Raw genomic sequence first — 19,661 nt, 5'->3', positions numbered from 1 at the left:
TACCCCTTTAATGAAAGAGCGACGGCGTTGCTATTAAGGGACGCTTCTGAGTCAACAACACGTGGCGGCGCCGCCGATTTCCCCTTTCAAATATTTTGATTACTTTCAAAATGGTATGGAAATTGAGCGCCGGGCGAGCTTGTGTAAGTGCAATGCATTTTATTATTGTATCGCAGGTTGGGATGAAGGCAACGCGGTGAGAAGAGGAAGACGCTTTCACAATAAGAGCTCAGAATGAAGATTTCCTATATACCTTCTGTTGGAATATGTTAAAGCTAAAGGGGCGGCGGGTTTCTCTGCAGGCGGTTCACTGATGCTGGAGCTCCATTGACGTGAAAACACCAGTTTAAGGTGGAGGCCAAAAGAATTCTGCAGTCATGGTGTATTTCTGTTTTTAGAAAACAATGCAATGGGATTATTCTGTAGGATTTTGGGAATATTGCAGAAACATAATTTAAAATGTTCTTTTTTTTTGGGCAAGATAACGTTTCTCTTTTGCGTGTCCCGATATGTCGCTCTGATCTGTTTAAAACGCGCCACCGCTGTCATTTCCAGTGGCTTTTTAGCTCCGCCCCCTTTTCCAAGTTGGCTCATGAATTCAAAGTATTTTGCCAATTGCTTTGTTTATTAACTAATTTGCGATTAATTCCTCAATATTCCCCAAATTGCTTTATTATAATTTACAATTATTTATATATTTTCTTAGTTTTGATATCTTTTCTCTATAAAATCATGTTTGACTTGACATATAAGATTCAGCTAATTCAAACAGTCACTGTTACATAGTTTGTCCACTAGAGGGCGCTGAATATATGGAGCCGGCATTTCTTATTTTTGGACAGATAGCTATCGCTCGTTAGCCGATAATTTACCGTTAGCCGACTAGATTAGTGTCTGACATGCAGGGGAGCTGCCTACGATAACCTGGTTCAATGGTTAATCATCTCCAAAAACTCAGAGCACAGCCCACTGACTAATAGTGTTTAAAGAAAGAGAAGAGGTGAGCGAGAGGCCAAACATGAGAAATGAATACAGATTAAAAACAAGAAGAAAAACATTCCCACATCTGCAGCTCGGGGCTTAAATGTAAAACCTCTCCACGGCTCTTTACTCATCTTCAATGTCGACGCCAGAGGTCTGAGAGACGTATCTGATGCAACCCAACGGCGGCGAGAGATGATGTTCAGAGGCGAGTAAATACGGCTGCTTTTCCTTCACCTTCTGTACGTAAGACACAAACTCAGAGACTCGGATTTCTTCTCGGAAAAGAAAAAAAAACTCACAGCGAAACAGAAGTTAACGAGGTGAGATTTTCTATAAACGTCTTCGCCTGATTCACTCTCGACACCTTCAGAAGACTGAACACAAGGGTTTTATTTTTAAAGCTTTCATTTGGAGTTCAATCTTCCGCTGACTCAACTATTTTCCCTCTCATTTAAGCTGCAGAACAAAATCCGAGTCGTCATTAATCTCTATATCGTTTATTTGCTTATTATTCATATACAGCACAGGTGTCAAACACAAGGCCCGTGGGCTTTATGTGGCCCCTGGCGGCTTTAAAGACACGTGATCACCTTTTCTTAAAGAAATTGAAAAACATATCCTGTGCTTTTATTTTGAAGGTTTAGGATTAAATGGATTTAAGTTGTAATATTAGAGACATTTTCTTATATACAATATTTCTACACTCAAATAAACAATAATCAAATGCAAAGAGTTATTTAACACTATATTTGAGGAGTTTATAAAGTGTTTCCGGCCCTTTAAGAGGGCCGGCCATGATGCTGATTTGGCCCACGGTGAACATGAGTTTGACACCTTGATATACAGTATGTCACACAGTGCTCACAGTGTGTAACTCGTTCACAGAAGCTTATTTTATCATCTCATTTGTGCATTTTCGTTGGTCTTCAGTGATTCGCGTAGCTGGCCGATGCTGCGAGGTGATTGGCCTAGTCGGCATCAGATGGGCGGGACTTAGCAAAGGGAGGATTCGGTGTCATGTTTCCGTCGTCCCCTGCTTGGTAAGACGGCCGCGTGCTGCCTACAAATCAGTTTCACCGCTACAGTACCGTTGACCTCCTTTAACAATGTATAGGTCACACTAAAAAGGTTATTTAAATGCTGTTTAAATGTAAATGCTCCGCTTGAGCTCTCAAATCCCACGACACACAAAGTAGAGCAAAGAGCTGAAGCGGGGGGGAATGTCGTTAGCATTTTTCCAAATTCAACGGAATGAGATATTTTCGCCTAGTCCAAAGCGACAAAAAGACACAAAGCCAAATAAATAAATATGGCCATGGTAAGCGTGTGAAGGACAACACGACTGAGACCACAGACTTTGGCGTCCGAGGGTATAATTTCCCGTTTTCCCCATTTCACTTATTTTTTTGTTAAACTTTCGCTCCTCTTCAGGAGAAGATCTTTGCTCACCTGCGAGTTGAACCTCAGCCGGCAGACGCTGCAGGACACGTGCCTCCTCTTTGCGGTGGTGGTGGGAGGGAGGCCGAGGGTGTGATGGAGGACGGCCTTCTGCACGGGGTCCATCTGGAGACAGAAGGGGGGACACGGGGAGAGGGCTAATTAAAACAGTCGCTCAAGCCGACCTGCGGATCACCTTCAGTCCTCCATCACTCGCCGGGCTGCGACGCCGTGACATCGGGGCGGCCTGCAGCTGCATTTTGTATTTTGTATTTTTTAGATCTCTCGCGGCTCAGATATTTTACACTGGAGACCCAGTATCAATGTTTGAGTGCGTGGACTTTAACTGTAATGAAGCGTCGGGCCAAATCCCTCAAATGAGCGCTCGGGGCTCGGGGGACGCCGCCGGCATCGCTGCGTCTCCTCATCATCACCGTTTCTCTCAAAGAGACAACAGTGAATTGAATCTTCTAACAACCGAGCCTTCCGTGTAGTCACAGGCTGCGTTAATGTCACGGTGTCTGATTGCTCCCCCCCCCCCAAAAAGAAACCACATTTAAAGAGCCATACTTTTCGAATTCGGTGAAGTATTCCTTTACGGTTTTTCGGTGCGTTTATTTGCTCACAGCTCATTAAAGAATCAAAGCCGTGTAAAAGAAATAACATGAACCGCACGCGCCGAAGCTTTTTCTCAGAGGCGCCGAACAAATGAGGTGCGAGTCGATCCGAGGAGGAGCCGTTCGGCGGGAACAAGTGCCTCGACACTCGAGGTCACGGCCGAGCGCCGAGCGAAACGACCGTCTTTGAGAGAGAGAGAGAGAGAGAGTTCTGGCGGCGAGCTGCAGCCGCCGGGTTGCTCTCTGACTAAATGAATCCATTGTTTGGATCGCAGTGAGGAGACCTCGCTGTATCTCAACCGATGCTGGTTCTGGAAGCCCGCCGAGTTCCGCAGAGGCACAATATCCAGCTGTGGCTTCACGGATCAAACCCGCTGGCAGGAGAACATTCATTTTTATTTTTACGGGATTCAGATCAACATTTTTCATGTATCGTCTCATGAATATTCTGCTCATAATAGGGTATTTATCATGGCGTGTCAATTTCACTGAGAGGCTTTATATATATATATATATATTGCACATTAAATGAATTTTTCGGCATATTTTGGCAATTTATAGTTTATGACCAAGGTCATAGTGTCTTCCCAAAGACCGGGTCTAGACCTCCAGGTGGGTCGCGGGAGATTTTATTAGGATTGCTTAACAAATAAAAATGCATAATTACTCCCATTGGTTTTTATTTACCATTTAAATGTGAAGTACACCCTTGGGTGTTACTCTGAGTGGAGGAAATGTAAAAATGGTCAGCAGCAATTCACTCTTCTCACAATTTTTACGAATACGTTGCAATGGTTTGTTTCTAATAATATGGATGTTATAATTTACATGTTAATGTCATGAACTGCTTATATTTAGAAAATATTTATTTTTATATCAGTTAGAATACTGCACTGATGACAAATAGTTTTCAAATGTATTAATTATTGCTTTCTGGTCTCCTATTACCACTTCTGACTCAAGTCGTTATGTTTCGGTCGTCTGATTTGCGACAGCATCACTCCACACTGTGAAATTCAGTTTTTAATCATTTATACAACTTAAAACGTTTCCACTAAATGATAAAAAAACGCTAAATTTACCATCGCGCAGTCGAGAAAAACTAAAAACCCAGAGGCACATGTTTTTTCTGAGAAAAAAACATGGACGCATAAACGGGAAAAAAATAACCAGCACATACGTTTTCATCTTTTAGAATATAACCGGTCGGCGCCTGTTCCCTCTGAGGGCTTTGAGGAATGAGCAAACCCATCCGCCTCGCAGGGAAAGTGTCTGAAAAGGCACCAGCAGCAGGAGGAGGTGTGGGAGGATTAATCCACCTTGACAACTCTGCCGCAGAAGCTATCTCACAGCGATGATACGCTCTCGTTTTCTGCGTTACCAAACATTTTTTGGGCCGTTTACATTATTTTTTTGCTAAGTTTTTATTTTGTGTGCGTGTGTGTGCAGAGGTTTAGAAAAAAAAAGTTTCCAGAGATATTCACCTCTGGAACAAAAGTGGAAAACTACTAGCAGAAATCATCACCGTCACCCGCTCTGGCAACGCGACCAGCCAAGCGATCCCTCGGGGAGCGAGGCGGGACGGCGAATAATCAGGCGCAGGTGACACCGACTTCTGGAGTAGCTTGGAATCGCACGCGATCGGCCAAAAGAATGCCTGAGACCGGGGTCTCTGTATACATACACACACACACTGTGACGGGTTGAATGAGGAGCAGCTGGTTTGGCAGGTGACGGGGGTCAGGTGATCTCTGAAAGGAGGTAGAAACACCGCCGGGGGGCTGACGAGTGACGCAAATACTCGTCGGAATGGAAATTTCCAGACAAGACAACAGTTGGAGAAGGAAAGAAGAAAGAGAAGAAAGAGGGCACAGACGTCTTCCCTCGCTTCTCTTCTCCTGCACTGATTGGCTGAGGCTCAAGAAGGACTTCTGTCATCGGCGGGCTCTGTTGGCGAAATTCGTCATTTCGCTCAATCGTCACCAAGAGACAACGATATAGATTTCTCGCACTGTGTTCATTTGTCTTATTTGTCTTATCGTCCGATGTTATGCGCCATCCAGCAAGACACATTCCTCGTCCGCCCGACCCACTTCCTTGTATGTCCGACGGATCGATGCTCAGGGAACACGAGATGGGAATGAACCGGTTTGCGGACTCGGACGGGTTCCCGGCGTGTCGGCGGCTATCGGCTCGGACCGAGGAGAACAAAGAGGCGCCGAATGAAAGAGCCACAGCTGGTTCTGACTGAGGAGACGCATTCAAGTTCAGACTGACAGTCCGTCGGAGACCGCTTGAGAAGCAGAAATCGAGACGAGAGACGAGAAGAGGCTTGACAGAGACTCGGATGGAGAGGTGGCTGTAGCTAAGTGGGGTAAGGGGGTCGTCCTGCAACACCAAGGTCGTCGGTTCGATCCCCGCACTCCCCATTAGTTACAAGTCTAAGTGTCCATGAGCAAGGCACTGAACCCCTAGTTGCTCCCTGGGCGCATCACTGCAGCCCACTGCTCCATAATATCTAAGGATGGGTTAAATGCAGAGAATACATATCGTTGCCTGTGTACCCGTACTCTGTGCAATGACGATAGATTGAATCCAATCCAATGAACACCGAGAGGGACGTGGTGTAATGACGGGTTAAACAAGCGGACACCGACAGAAACACCTTCAGGTAGTCAAGGGAAACATTCACAGAAAAGGATTCGTCTCTCAACACAGCGGAGCGACGCCAACGACGCGTGACGAGAGAGCGATGAGGCAACGCGTCGACACCGGCTTTTAGCTTCGCACGGGACGTGAACGGCGGTTTCCTGGACGAAATGAAGCATACCGATGCATTCGGAGACAGAAACAGGTGCATCCTGGGAAAGAGGGACGGTTGTGATTTATAGAAGGGTTTATTGCAGGGTTGTAATGGCTTGCTGGAGTTATGAGCTCTCAATATGGTTCTGACTGAGCATAAAACCAATGAAATAGTCGCTCATTACTGATTTTTGACTGAGCGAGAGAAGTCGACATCTGTAAGTCGGCTACTGCACGCTGAAGTATATATTCCTTTTTTCAATCACTCGCGTCTTTCTCTTTTAATGTACCGCGTCTCAAAGAAGGGTGAGATGTAACCGTAATATGTATCGAATGGTTCCACTTTCACAGATTGGATCCAGTCCATTTCTGTCCAAATGAATATGCACTTGGTTTGTATACATGTTATCAAAAAATCATGCCATGACAAGGAAATGTTCCCCTCGCTGCAAACAAACAATTACAGCAATTGAGCTGTCGGCTGGAAGCGAGGGAGTCTCCCACGAATCGCTCACAGACGATACTCGGTGTCACATGGGAGTCCTTTTGGGTGTTTTCGTACCGCGGCATTCGGCATAAAAGTTTTTTTCTGACGAGTTGCTTTGGGTTTTCTGCTCCGCTGAAAATTTGTATTTTCTGATTGAAAGAAAAGGATTGAGACGGCACGGAAGATCTCAATTCGCCGGTTCGGGACCCTCAAAGTCACTTTCCGGGAAGTCAGACTGGTCAAACTGCGTCTAATACGTTGCATTTGGGAGAAAAGAAAGAAAGAAAAGGGTTCAAGGAAAAAGAGATCATGGTCTGGGTTTAAAATACGTTTGTCAAGTAGAAGGTCCCTGAAGGAAAGTCCTGTGCTTATTGGTCCCATCCGTCCTTCGCCTTCGTGCGGTTGGTTTTTCGGTCTTTATTCCATGTCATCACGGCGTCTTATGAATGTACACTGTAATCACTTGAAGGTCTGATGGTGTCTTGTGTGTCGCGACAGAAAACGTAGTTATTTGACGCCCCGGTAATGAGACTGGACCGGAATAACAAGGTGCTGGTCCGTAAGGAGACTATTTGTGGTTTTAAGGGTCAACTGGGTGAATGACACAGGGGTCAAAATCACAAATTGCTTTCAGCCGATTCATTCGCTCAATGTTTACAGCCAAAAAGTGTAATTCCCTTGGTGGTGGAGACCAAAAACCGAGCTGAAAGCTGTACATATATTGGGGCTTAACATTCATCAGGTCACTGGAAACATGAATCCAAATGAATGCCGACGTCGCGCCACTATAAGGTTATAATAAGTTGAGTTTACAGCATGTTCCACTTGGCAGAAACAGGTCCTCTCGAGAAACATTAAGATATTTAGACGGCAAGGTCAAAACCCTGTTAAGTTAAAAAAATAAATGTTTACACTTAAGTGGAAAATGGCAGTTATTCTGAATTGTATAGCTCATAAATGTCCAGAGACAGTAAAAGCTTTTTTATTCAGCTTGAGCAGCACTCAAAACGAGGCAGAATTATTTAACACACATCTACTTAACAGTTGGAGAAAAAAAATTTGCGATGCATTGTCGGCTTTTAATGGAAAATGAATTTTGCTGAAAATGTCCCTGGAAAATGAAACATTTATATTATACAGCCGAGCGTTTAGCTACGAAACCGGGTGACACCTGAGTTTACGTCACTTACATAATCTATTCGTTGCCATGCACACGAGGCAAAGTCAACAAGGTAGAAGCAAATAACTCCCACCTTCTCACGTGCAACGCCTTTCACCCTGAACACACTGCAGCCTGCTGGGAAACTGGGGCCGGAGCTCTGGGAGAGCTCACGACAGTTAAAAAACATCTGGGCCACGAGAGAGAGAGAGAGAGAGAGCCGGATGACCTCTTACTAGAAACACGCACCGAGCTAGAAACATGTTATCCCTCCGTCACCCCCGGGGCAGATGCTGTGAAATGAATCTGCGGCGATGAGGCCGCGGGACATGGCACGATGCTGCGGGATCATCAAGAGAGATTTAAGTACGCGGCGTTGCCATTAATCACCGGGGTATGCAGTGGATTGAAAGCTCCCGGGGGCCTGTGTTCATCCCGCTGTGCTATTCTTGGCGACGCATTTACCCAGAATTCCGCAGTCGAAATTCCACCTCTTCTTTTCCGTGAGAGTTATCACCGAAACGCGATGTGTTCGAGCCTCGCCGGCAGAGAGTAGCTGGGGCGCCTGGGAGATGTTATATCATCCCCCCATGCCCCCATCAGCCACCCACTGAGCCACACACACACTCCACACGGGCCACGCCTGCCGGGTGACGGGAATGTCGCCGGAGCAAATGTACCGCGACGCCGCGCATGTTTACCGCGCACGCCGACAGCCGCCCACGCACGGCCAAGCGCATCACGCACGCCATCCCTCCCGCCCCCGCTTTCTTTCTTTTTAACGACATCTTTCAAAATCACTTCCTTAACACGGCAAACTGCTATTTTTGTTCCTGTGGCTGGTCGAGTTCGAGCAGCGCTAACACCTGTCAATCATCCTGATGAGCCGCCTGCTTCTCGCCCGAGGTAACCGCAACGCCGACGATCACGGAGCAGATGGCAAACGCAGCCAATCTGCACTTCAAAGAAAATAGATATTTGTAGTGTCTTTGAACAGGTCTTGAAAATCCTTAACATCGAAAAAGCAATTGTAGGTAAACGGGGATGGTTTAGGATCTAAAAAGGTTTCGCTTCTAAATTTCCATTTTTAACCAGCCGGCAACCTCCGAGTCTGCCGGGTGACACCAATGCACGTCTTTTGACCTACATTCTCTCTCCTGACCACCAGGGGGCGACTCCTCTGGTTGTATAGAAGTCTATGCTTCATGTGTTAAAGCTGCATTCTCTCTCCTGACCACCAGGGGGCGACTCCTCTGGTTGTATAGAAGTCTATATAATGACTCTACTTATCTCTTGATGTATTCCCTCAGTAAACATTGTAAACGTGAGTTTATGTCTCAGTCTCTAGTTTCAAGTATACTTCTTTACAGCATGATGTCATCATTTAGTACATTATGGTCATTTAGAGTCAAACAGACCATTAAGCAGGGGACGCTTTAGGGGCGGGGCTACAAGGTGATTGACAGGTTGCAGAGCCAAATACAGGATCTCTACGTCACTCAAATATTGTAACTTTATTTTATCGGTTGCAAAAAAACAAACATTTACTTGGTTACCACTGTATTCTGAGACAGCAAAATGTGTCAAGTCGAGGGTTCATAACAGACGTCCACAAGCCCATGTATCTATTCCCTCAACCTCCTTTACTGTTTCCTCTCTCCTTGGTTTGATGGCTTCATGTACGTTTTGTGTTGTTGCCGACAAATAAAAACAGACATTTTAATTTGCGCCCTTCTGAGAGCGAAAGCGTAACGCCGCGAGCAAACCCTTCGCTCTGATCTCTCTATCTGTCGCCCGCTGATGCGTCTGTCAGCGGAGACGGCGGCGGCGGCGAGGGGGAGTAAGCAGGTCGTTTGCCGGATACCATCTGACAGCCCGCAGAAGGCCTGTCCGTCTCAAAAGTTCACCCCCTCCCCCGCTCGCCGCTGCCAGACAGTGATGAGCCGAGGCGGCGGCCGAGACGACGCACACGACTGACGCCTGATAACAAAAATAATCACTCAGCGGGTTCGTCCCCCGATATTGTTTTTTTTTCAATCTGGCATTAAAATACAACAACAAAAGGAATCAAATAATCAATTACGTGACATTTTGGTTTAATCCGGCCGCCTGAGCTCTTTCCTGAGGAGATTAAAGTGTCTTTGTCACATTTACCGCACGGTGGACACGTGTTTATTGTTCATTTTTTTCCGTGGCACGAGTTTGCAAGAACAAATATAAACACCCCAAAAAGCGACATGCGACATAACCTGCTTTTCACGAAGGAATGCCGATCTCTGAAGTGGTTCATTATTGATGCCGTCGTCAGTGCATATTTGGTTAATCATCAAGCCCAGTTGGTTTACAGTGGCCTGTAATTCTAGCTGTTTTCATTACGCATGTGAATGTGCGTACATAATTCATGTGGTCAAACCAATTACATATCAGAATATCTTGCAGGCGTACATCTCCTTTCTAGGAACACGACTGAAACTCGTTTTTTGGATTGGACGCTCTCAACACACTTAAAAAGGTTTGTATTATTACAAATTATTCAAAATAATCGATCCATCACATCTACGGCGCTATCTCTACGGACCGGGATAAGCCAGGTTTATATTATCGTATATAGATAGATAGATAGATATATACTTTATTAATCCCCAAGGGGAAATTTGTCGAGCCAGTAGCAGCAACACACAAGAATAAAAATAAAAATAAAAAACACAAATATAAGAAGGGTTAGGGTGATCTGGCAAGAGGTGAACTGTTGTAGAGCCTCATAGCCGTCGGCAGGAATGTTCTCCTGTATCTGTCCTTGTGGCAGCGGAGCGTGAGGAGACGTTTGGAGAAAGTACTCCTCTGTCCCTGTAGGAGGTGGTGGAGAGGGTGGTCCGGGTTGTCCAATATGGACACCAGTTTCTTCAACGTCCTCCTCTCCACCACCTGTTCCAGGTGCTCCAGCTGGCAGCCGATGATGGAGCCAGCCTTCCTAACCAGTTTGTTAAGACGGCTGGTGTCACCGGCTCGATGCTGCTCCCCAGCAGACAATGGCAAAGTGCAGCACACTGGCCACAACCGACTGGTAGAATAACTCCAGCATCTTGCTGCACACGTTGAAGGATCGAAGCTTCCTCAGGAAAAAGAGTCGACTCATCCCCTTCTTGTACACAGCGTTGATGTTGGCCTTCCAGTTCAGTCGGCTGTCGATGGAGACGCCCAGGTACTTGTACTCCTCCACCATGTCCACGTCCACTCCCAGGACACTCAGAGGTGTAGGAGCTGTCGCCTTCCTCCTGAAGTCCACCACCATCTCTCTGGTCTTGGCCACGTTCAGCCGCAGGTGGTTCTCATCGGCCCACTTTACAAAGTCACTCACCACTGCCCTGTACTCCTCCTCCCGTCCATCCCTAATACACCCGACCACTGCAGAATCACCACTATCATCGGTTGATTCGCATTGCCAAAAATACTAACAATGTTCACGATCAGTTATTTATTTGTGGGCTCTTTGTGACACCAAAAACAACTAAATATACAACTGTGAAGCACTTGAACGCACCATTTCAAAATGTATCCTACCTTTCAACGCCACCAACAGAAGACGAAATAATCCCCAATGATCGCATTTCCACCGTTTTCGACGGAGGAGAAATCCCTTTGGAAAAGACCGACTTCCTCTTCCTCGTGACAGCTAACCTTAGCGTAGTGACAGAAAGAGCCGAGGCGTCATGGCAACAGCTTTCACAAATTGCTTGATTGTCGGGCGAGCGGGCGAATCGGCGATGGAGTCGGACACGTGGGTGCATGTTGACGTTGGGTCGATGAACGTATCAGAACGTGGTAAAAGCCAATCAAATTGATAAAAAACAAGTTACTATTACTTCGTGAAAACAGCCACAAGTTAGTGGTGACTGTTGAGTGTTGTCCACATATTTATTTCCGGGCTTCCTGACCCCCAAACTTGAAACCGGGACTTCCGGTCACCGTAACTACTGACCGAGCAAAAAGAAGTCAGATTGTATGGAACTCGTCTTCTCTCTGGATTTATTCCCTCAGTAAACATTGTAAACATAAGTTTAAGGTCTCAATCTCTAGTTCCAAGACTCCTTCAAGACGAGCGATGGTCCGAATGCCAAATTTGAGGTTCTCACAAACCAATGGGTGAAGTCACAACGACATCCACCTGTTGGACACAGTCTATGAGACGACTTCATGTCCTTTACTTTTTTTATTCTTTTTTTTAAAGAGTCGGTGTGAACATAAACTAAAAGGACACAATCTATAATTTGTTCTTCTTCTCTGGGTCTTGACCAAGTGAACCAAACGGCAGCCTAAAATGAAAGCAAGATGGCCGACATGTTTCAAAAGAGACCTCGGGTGTCACATCCTTACACTTCAACTCCTCTCAAAACCATTTTCTTTTTGGGGGTTTTACGGGAACAGGTCTCATTTTTAGGAGCAACGACACGCGACAACTCTACAGCTCAGTTTATTGACAGATACTTCAGCTGTTAACTGCTCGATTCTACCGGTTCAAATTCTACATTTTATGTCCAACATGCTCCCCAAACTATTTTGTGTTCTCGCTGCAAAAAGGCAGAGCAAATGATGTCATATAAAACAATCAAATCAGCGGCTTATTTAACATCCAAAACATTTTTTTAAATAACACAATACATAATGGGCCCAGAAAAAAGCCAAATTGGCCACGCATACATTTGAAATAATAGGGAATTCATTTTATTTGCAGCGCTGGCAGTTTTTGAAGCTTTGCAATGAGTTCTTTCCAAAAAAAAGGTGCAGTGGAGAGCACATACCTGTCCGAACGACGCCTGTGTTTTGATCCATTATATACAACGTGTGCCGCATGTGATGTATGTACAGGACTGTCTCAGAAAATTAGAATATTGTGATGAAGTTCTTTATTTTCTGTCATGCAATTAAAAGAACAAAAATGTCATGCATTCTGGATTCATTACAAATCAACTGAAATATTGCAAGCCTTTTATTCTTTAATATTGCTGATTATGGCTTACAGCTTAAGAAAACTCAAATATCCTATCTCTAAATATTAGAATATCATGAAAAAGTATACTAGTAGGGTATTAAACAAATCACTTGAATTGTCTAATTAACTCGAAACACCTGCAAGGGTTTCCTGAGCCTTGACAAACACTCAGCTGTTATAAATCTTTTTTTTTACTTGGTCTGAGGAAATATTAAAATGTTATGAGATAGGATTTTAGAGTTTTCTTAAGCTGTAAGCCATAATCAGCAATATTAAAAGAATAAAAGGCTTGCAATATTTCAGTTGATTTGTAATGAATCCAGAATGCATGACATTTTTGTTTTTTTAATTGCATTACAGAAAATAAAGAACTTTATCACAATATTCTAATTTTCTGAGACAGTCCTGTATATGACTGAGCCGGGCAGTGTTTATACTGCGGGGTTCTCTTCTCATGCTCCGGAGGGACTGAGGAATCTTCTCCATTAGCAACGTGTACATTCATATCTACTACAGTACATGTAGGAGGATGACCGGTCACCGAGGGCGGCGCCGCTGAGGTCTAAATGCTCCATTCACAGCCGCCAGCCTCGCTTACTATTAACCAAAGTGGGATGAATGACCTGTCAGATGCAATCCTCCCTTCTATGTGTCTCCCAATTACCTCCGCCCGCCTGGCCCAGTCCGTTAGTTCATCATCAGCTGGCGTCGTTGTGGAAGAACTTCGGGAATTAGCAAGTCAAATCCGAAAGGGGGGGGGGGGGGGGTTATTGGCTTATAAAGAGCGGGATCAGGCTTTCAGGTGTTCGTACGAAACATGGAGAACTTTATGAGACGGGAGGAAGTGATCCCCAGAATATTGAGAATCCAGCTGTGAGGTTTTGAAAGTCAGGTTGTAATGTTCTCAGATATTAGATTACCAATGATTAGAGTGATTACACTGTATTAGACTTTATTGTATATTTGTCTTTGGTTTGTACAACAAGGTACATACACAGGACACTCTCCGCCTCCAATCAGCGCTCTGGACACGCTCATTATATATGCAAAACTTTAAACGTGGATAAGGAAAGTCAATGACGCAAGAGGGAAAATATACGAATGAATGAATCTGTGCCGAGGCTTGAGAGAAATGTGCCGCCCGTTTGAAAAGATGGACGAACTGATGTCGAACGTCTGAACCGAAATGAAGAATTATCTTGCGGCGCTTAAACTCATCCGGAAATTGTATTCTGAAGTGTGCAATTCTGTGCAGCTTGCGGTGTAATGAGTCTAACAGACACCCGAACGCAGCAGAAGGAAGAGACGGACGATAGATAGGAAGGATAAAAGGTGAGAGATTTCGCTGTCGAGCGCTTCACTAGATTGGAAAATTCACACCGCCGTCTGCGGTGTGAATGAAGTTCAAGTAATCTGCTTTCTGATTAACTAAGTTATTAAAGATCTATTCCAGTTACCGAAAAAAGCCTTGTGGGAAAAGTCTGTTTCCGCTTGAACACATTAAACTCAAACGGGTCAGTGTTGAGAGCCGTTGGCTCAAATGGAGAGTGTAACTTGTAAATTTGGCATTATTGGCTTTTTAAAGTGTGTTTTTTAAAAGTTTTTTAAAAAATGTTATTAAATGAACCTCTTGTTTCTCCAAAGGACGCGTTATTTATAACGCTAACATGCGACATATATGTTTGTGCGTTCTGGTTTGTATGTTTTCTCCCCCTTCAAATTACAACCCAATAGCCTGTCATCATACATAACGATAAAATCCCCGGGCACTAGGACCTTGGGGAGGCTGCTGCGCTAGGCTTTCTCTGTTCTTTGCATTAATATATATTATTAAAATATTTCTTTCCATTAAATGGTATATTTGACACTGAATTAGTTCATCTTTATCTCAGTGATAGAGTCCAAATAAACAAAATATATCACTACGACCCTGAAAGTCTAATTTGTTATTATATACTGAATGCAGCAAAACTACAGAGCAACATCACTTTCTTATCAAACCATGGATATCCGGGGCCCCCCCTAAAGAAATTACAGACGTATACTCCCTTGCCACTCCCCATGGGGCTTGGCCCCCCTGATCTGTGAATCCGACCCACGCCCCTGGTCTGGCTCATTATTTGAGTCCCATTAGTGACACCCTCTTTCCCGCTCCAGCAACCAAACATGTTCGCATACAACTAAACCCAGACGAGGGTTTTTAAACACGACTGAGTGAAGTGAAACAGAACGACTGAGTTGAATTGGCTTAAAATATATGTACGTTTCTTACATTATTTCAACATATCGCCTATTATGGAACAAATATAATCCGGGGGGAAATGTTTCCCTGGAAACATAATCGACAACGTAGCGTCATCGTATTGGAACGTGATTTTAAGAGACCGGGGCCGGCTCCAGACGCCACTTCTTGTTCGTCTCCTCTTTCTTTTATTTGTATTTCTTCTCCCCCATTTCTCTGTAACTCTTGACTTCTTCTTTTTGCTTGTGTGTGTGTGTGTGTGTGTGTGCAGTCCCATTTCTTCCCTTTCCTCTGCTCTCTTTGCACTTGTCTCACACGGATGCATTGTTTTTATGAATGTTTTCCCATCACACCACCGGGCCCCATCGGTAGGAACATAAGGAACTGGGAGAGCTCCCTCGAGGTCCCCAGTCCAGCTGAGATGAGAGATACCCACGTAACAGCGATGTACCCCTCCTCCTGCACCGGGTCCTCCCGTGACCTCAAAGCGTCAGCGGCCTGTGAGGATTCCACGGAGCAAACCAATCATCCATTATTATAGTTTGGGCTATTCTCTGTCTTGTGCCTGTCCAGCAAATCAAAGCTAAATCACCGAGGATAAATAAATACAAAGTTCTTGAAGTAAACATTTTGGATGTAGTGTCACAAACTGTTTGACTTGATTTTTAATGCATGTTTCCCCTCACGTAGAAGTGAATGTTGTTTCCCACTGCAGCTGCTCCTGACCACCAACAGACGGGTATGGGGGGTAACAGAATACATGGAACGGCGTCACGTAACACAAAATATACATTCCATTAGAGTTAAAGAGAAAAAAGGACGTAATCAGATAACTGACGCATGATTACATTTTAAAATAAAGCATGATATACCTCCATGCATGTTTATTCACACTACAGGACTCTCAAACAATGGCCTCATGTGAAATATGCCTTCGCTGCATCGACATGTTGCCGTTATTTAGTATGTTAAGTAAAAAGGGGGGAGTGACATCACTGTGTGCATAGCTAACAAAGTTGTTTCTCACAATTAAATAGGTAGAACATTGATTATGTTGCAGCCCGGCGGACACATGCACGAGTATTGATTCATCTAGTTGACTTAAAGTAATGCAAAGTAACCAGTGAAATGTAATTTAAAGAACCTGGTTTGAAAGGTTCTTTGTGGAACCAGAAATGGTGCCTTCAAGAACTATTTGTTGAAGGTTCTTTGAGACACCTTTCGAGGTTCTTTGAAGAATTATTTCAGGAAATGGTTCTTTAGAAACCCTCGTTTGAAAGGTTCGATTTGGAACCAGATATGGTGCCTTCAAGAACTATTTGTTGAAGGTTCTTTGAAGAACTATTTAAGGAAATGGTTCTTTAACGATCTCTGGTTTGAAAGGTTCTTTGTGGAACCAGAAATGGTGCCTTCAAGAACCATTTGTTGAAGGTTCTTTGAGAGACCTTTATAGGTACTTTGAAGAACTCTTTAAGGAAATGATTCTTTAAAGTTGCTTTAATATTGTTCGACTTGGATTAGCTGAATTGCAAAACTAGGTAAATTATTACAGTAATTGTAATTTAAAAGTAATTCCCACAACTCCTGGAACGGCCTTTTGCAAAGAAACACAACGATGTCATCGGTAAACAAGTTGATGGTGACGACATTGTATCTGCATACAATTTTATTTTATAGGAACCCAAACATGAACAAAAAAACCATTAAAAAGTAGTTTAAGCCCCGCCCACATTGTTTGATTGACATGTGACCTCTCAAAGAATGCAAAACGAAGGACATTGAGAAACCATCTTCATGAAGACCAAATATAGTTACCTGCATGTAATATTTATTTTTTGACAAAAAACACGTGCTTCAAATAATAATGCGTTTGTCTTTCCACCTCCACCTTTAATATGTTCTGGAATAGTGCAGCGTCAGCAGATTGGAAGTCTTTTTGCATATGAATCACCGCGCAGTGAAACTGGAGAGGGATGGAGTTCGATCGTGTTTTATTTATTTTTCTAAATTCCCTCGCTGGCTAATTCCTACTCCATCATTCTATCAGAGTGCTTCAGCCGCAGCCACAGGATGGAGGAGAGCGTCTCGCTCGTGACAGGGTTCAATAAAAACGAAGATTAAACGATTTATCTTCTCGTAATATTCCACCGTGAATATCAAACCGGGCCGATGCCGTGTTAACGAGAGAGAGGGGCCCGAGGAGTGTGTGGCCGTCTATTGGATTTCCCCAAAAAAATCAATGAGCTCGGATAGAAAAATGCACGAGCCGCCTGGAAACCCCGAACAACGCAACGCGAGCGTCCAGCTTCACGCTTCGGATCCGGCTCTGAAGTTGTTCATCTTTAGCTTTACTTCGAGGAAACTTCCTTTACGGGGTTGTTGCGCTCCTCAAACTACAAACTCAGCGACGGCACTTGCATTTTGGGCCAAACAAATAATTCCCATCCTTGACTCTCAGCCCAGTTTCCTCACTACCAACGCAGCTGCCTCCTCCTCATGGGAAATGACCTCCATTCATTTTCATTTTTTTATGATTTCATGGTTTTGACGGACATATTAGGGGGTTTCCTGTTTCCTGGAATTCTGTTGTACCCTTCTTTCTTTTTAGCATTGGTTGATGTGTCTGGCTTCCTGTGTAGCGACCATGTTGTACATAATCCTGTGTGTGTAACGATTATTATAGTAGGTTACATATGTAGAATGGATGATGATTTATGTTTGATTTCTGTCTGTGTTTTTCTGTCATTGTCTGATTGTTCGTATAGTTGGTTCTTATGCTGTTGTGTAATTTTTTTTAATTTGTTGTTGTTTTTTGTTGTTTTCTGGTCATGTGTAACTTGTAAAAGCGTAAAATTAAAATGATTGAAAGAAAGGAAATGACCTCTAGTTGACCGTTGTTTGAGTTTCCTGGAAGCTCACGCAGAGAGAAATATACGAGAAAGCCTTTACAGGAGGGGAAGTGTCACTGAAGACAACAGGAAGTGTCACTGAAGACAAAAGGAAGTGTCACTGAAGACAAACAGGAAGTATCAATGAAGACAAACAGGAAGTGACAATGAAGACAAACAGGAATAATCACTGAAGAAGAACAGGAAGTGTCAATAAAGATAAACAGGAAGTGTCAATGAAGACAAACAGGAAGTGTCAATAAAGACAAAAAGGAAGTGCCAATAAAGACAAACAGGAATTATCAGTGAAAACCAACAGGAATTATTACTGAAGACAAACAGGAAGTGTCACTGAAGAAGAACAGGAAGTGTCAATAAAGACAAACAGGAAGTGTCACTGAAGACAAACAGGAAGTGTCAATAAAGACAAACAGGAATTATCAGTGAAGACAAACAGGAAGTGTCACTGAAGACAAACAGGAAGGGTCACTAAAGACAAACAGGAAGTATCAATAATGACAAACAGGAAGTGTCACTAAAGACAAACAGGAAGTATCAATAATGACAAACAGGAAGGGTCACTAAAGACAAACAGGAATTATCAGTGAAGACAAACAGGAAGTGTCACTGAAGACAAACAGGAAGTGTCAATAAAGACAAACAGGAATTATCAGTGAAGACAAACAGGAAGTGTCACTGAAGACAAACAGGAAGGGTCACTAAAGACAAACAGGAAGTATCAATAATGACAAACAGGAAGTGTCACTGAAGACCTTGTACCCCCCCCACCCCCCAGGTCGTCTCTTCAAAACATCGATTCATTCCACAGACTCCGTCACTCTTGTAAAATCCCCATCAACTTCGTCTCCGTAGCAACAACAAGACCCCGGGGTCGTCTCCCCCCGGGCCTTGTGTGCTTTTTATTACGAGGGGAAGAAGAAACGGCGTTGCAGGTGCAGACGTCTCGTCTCCGCGCTCCAGCTGGTCGCCCAGTGGAGGCCAACGCTAACGCTAACGCTAACGCACTTACAGGGGATGAGACTACCGAGGGACGTATGTCAGAGCATGCTGGGAAACTCACACACAGCTGTCTTTAGGAGGCAATAGAAACGGATTTCTTGAGTGAAACGTCAATGGGAAAAACACAAACCGCAGATTTTCTGGCAAAGGACAGAATCAGACTGGAGGCAGAAGAAGAGGATTATAAAATAGAGCCAATGCTCTTCTTATAAACTTGTGAAATGTATGATCCAAATTCATCCCAGTCGTATATCTCATTGTCATCTATGACAATAAGTCGCTATACCTTTTTAGTTTAGGGAACCAAAGCGACTTTTTTAATGATGTGTATCAACAAGGGAGCTAGAACTATCCGGTGTGTCATACAGAAAAATATGGGAAAGTGGGAAATTAAATAAAAAATATGGTTTTTTTGTGAATTACTTGATGCCGTACTAAGCTCCGCCCCCTTGTGGCTCCATAGTCAAGGTGTCAGAGCTCCGTGAGGAGTTCTGTATCTACAGTCTACCTTCAGTAGCTAACGCTAGTCAATGCTAACAAACTCGGCTACACAAACTTAACGTAGAAACATCTTCCCTCCAACCCCTCGGGAAATGAGTTTAACGATGACGCAATATTGAATACGACTCTATCCAAAATCCACAAAACCAGCCTAAAAAAAGAGAGGATTGGATGAGAGTCAATGGGGCGGAGCAGACCAGTGCTACGCTACGATTGGCCAGTCTGTGCTCAAGGGGCGGGACTTAGCAAAGTGCCAATGGGTTCAGGTTATCATGAAAAACGTGAGGAATTTCACCTGTGGAGCCGTTCCGGATGGTTCTCTCTTCCTTTCTCTCATGTTTGGTACGAAATTCCAGATATTTTGTCGGAAACTTTTGTTTTTCACGCTTGTTTTCTCTTTTTTGGTAAAACATAGCAAATTATCAACAGCAACATGCCACATCTGATGTCATGGTGTGTGTTTTTCTGGGTGGGGGTGGACTAGAGCCTCTAATGACGGCTACATACCTTCTTGAACTTCTCAAATTGAGCACT

At 44.0% G+C, this 19,661-nt stretch overlaps 1 protein-coding gene across 1 annotated transcript in view; it reads right to left on the bottom strand.

The window, feature by feature from the left end:
- znf385d (zinc finger protein 385D) overlaps positions 1-19,661 on the bottom strand; it is a 71,567-nt gene that overhangs the window by 34,753 nt on the left and 17,153 nt on the right. The window contains exon 3 of the mRNA XM_056444215.1: positions 2,434-2,547. Within this exon, the coding sequence (XP_056300190.1) occupies positions 2,434-2,547 (114 nt within the window). The remainder of the gene's footprint in view (positions 1-2,433; positions 2,548-19,661) is intronic.

The sequence above is a fragment of the Pseudoliparis swirei genome, chromosome 22, assembly GCF_029220125.1.
Source record: "Pseudoliparis swirei isolate HS2019 ecotype Mariana Trench chromosome 22, NWPU_hadal_v1, whole genome shotgun sequence".
Classification (NCBI taxonomy): Eukaryota; Metazoa; Chordata; class Actinopteri; order Perciformes; family Liparidae; genus Pseudoliparis; species Pseudoliparis swirei.
The sequence above is the reverse complement of the archived record's forward strand: the minus strand, read 5'-3'. Positions and strand labels throughout refer to the sequence as shown.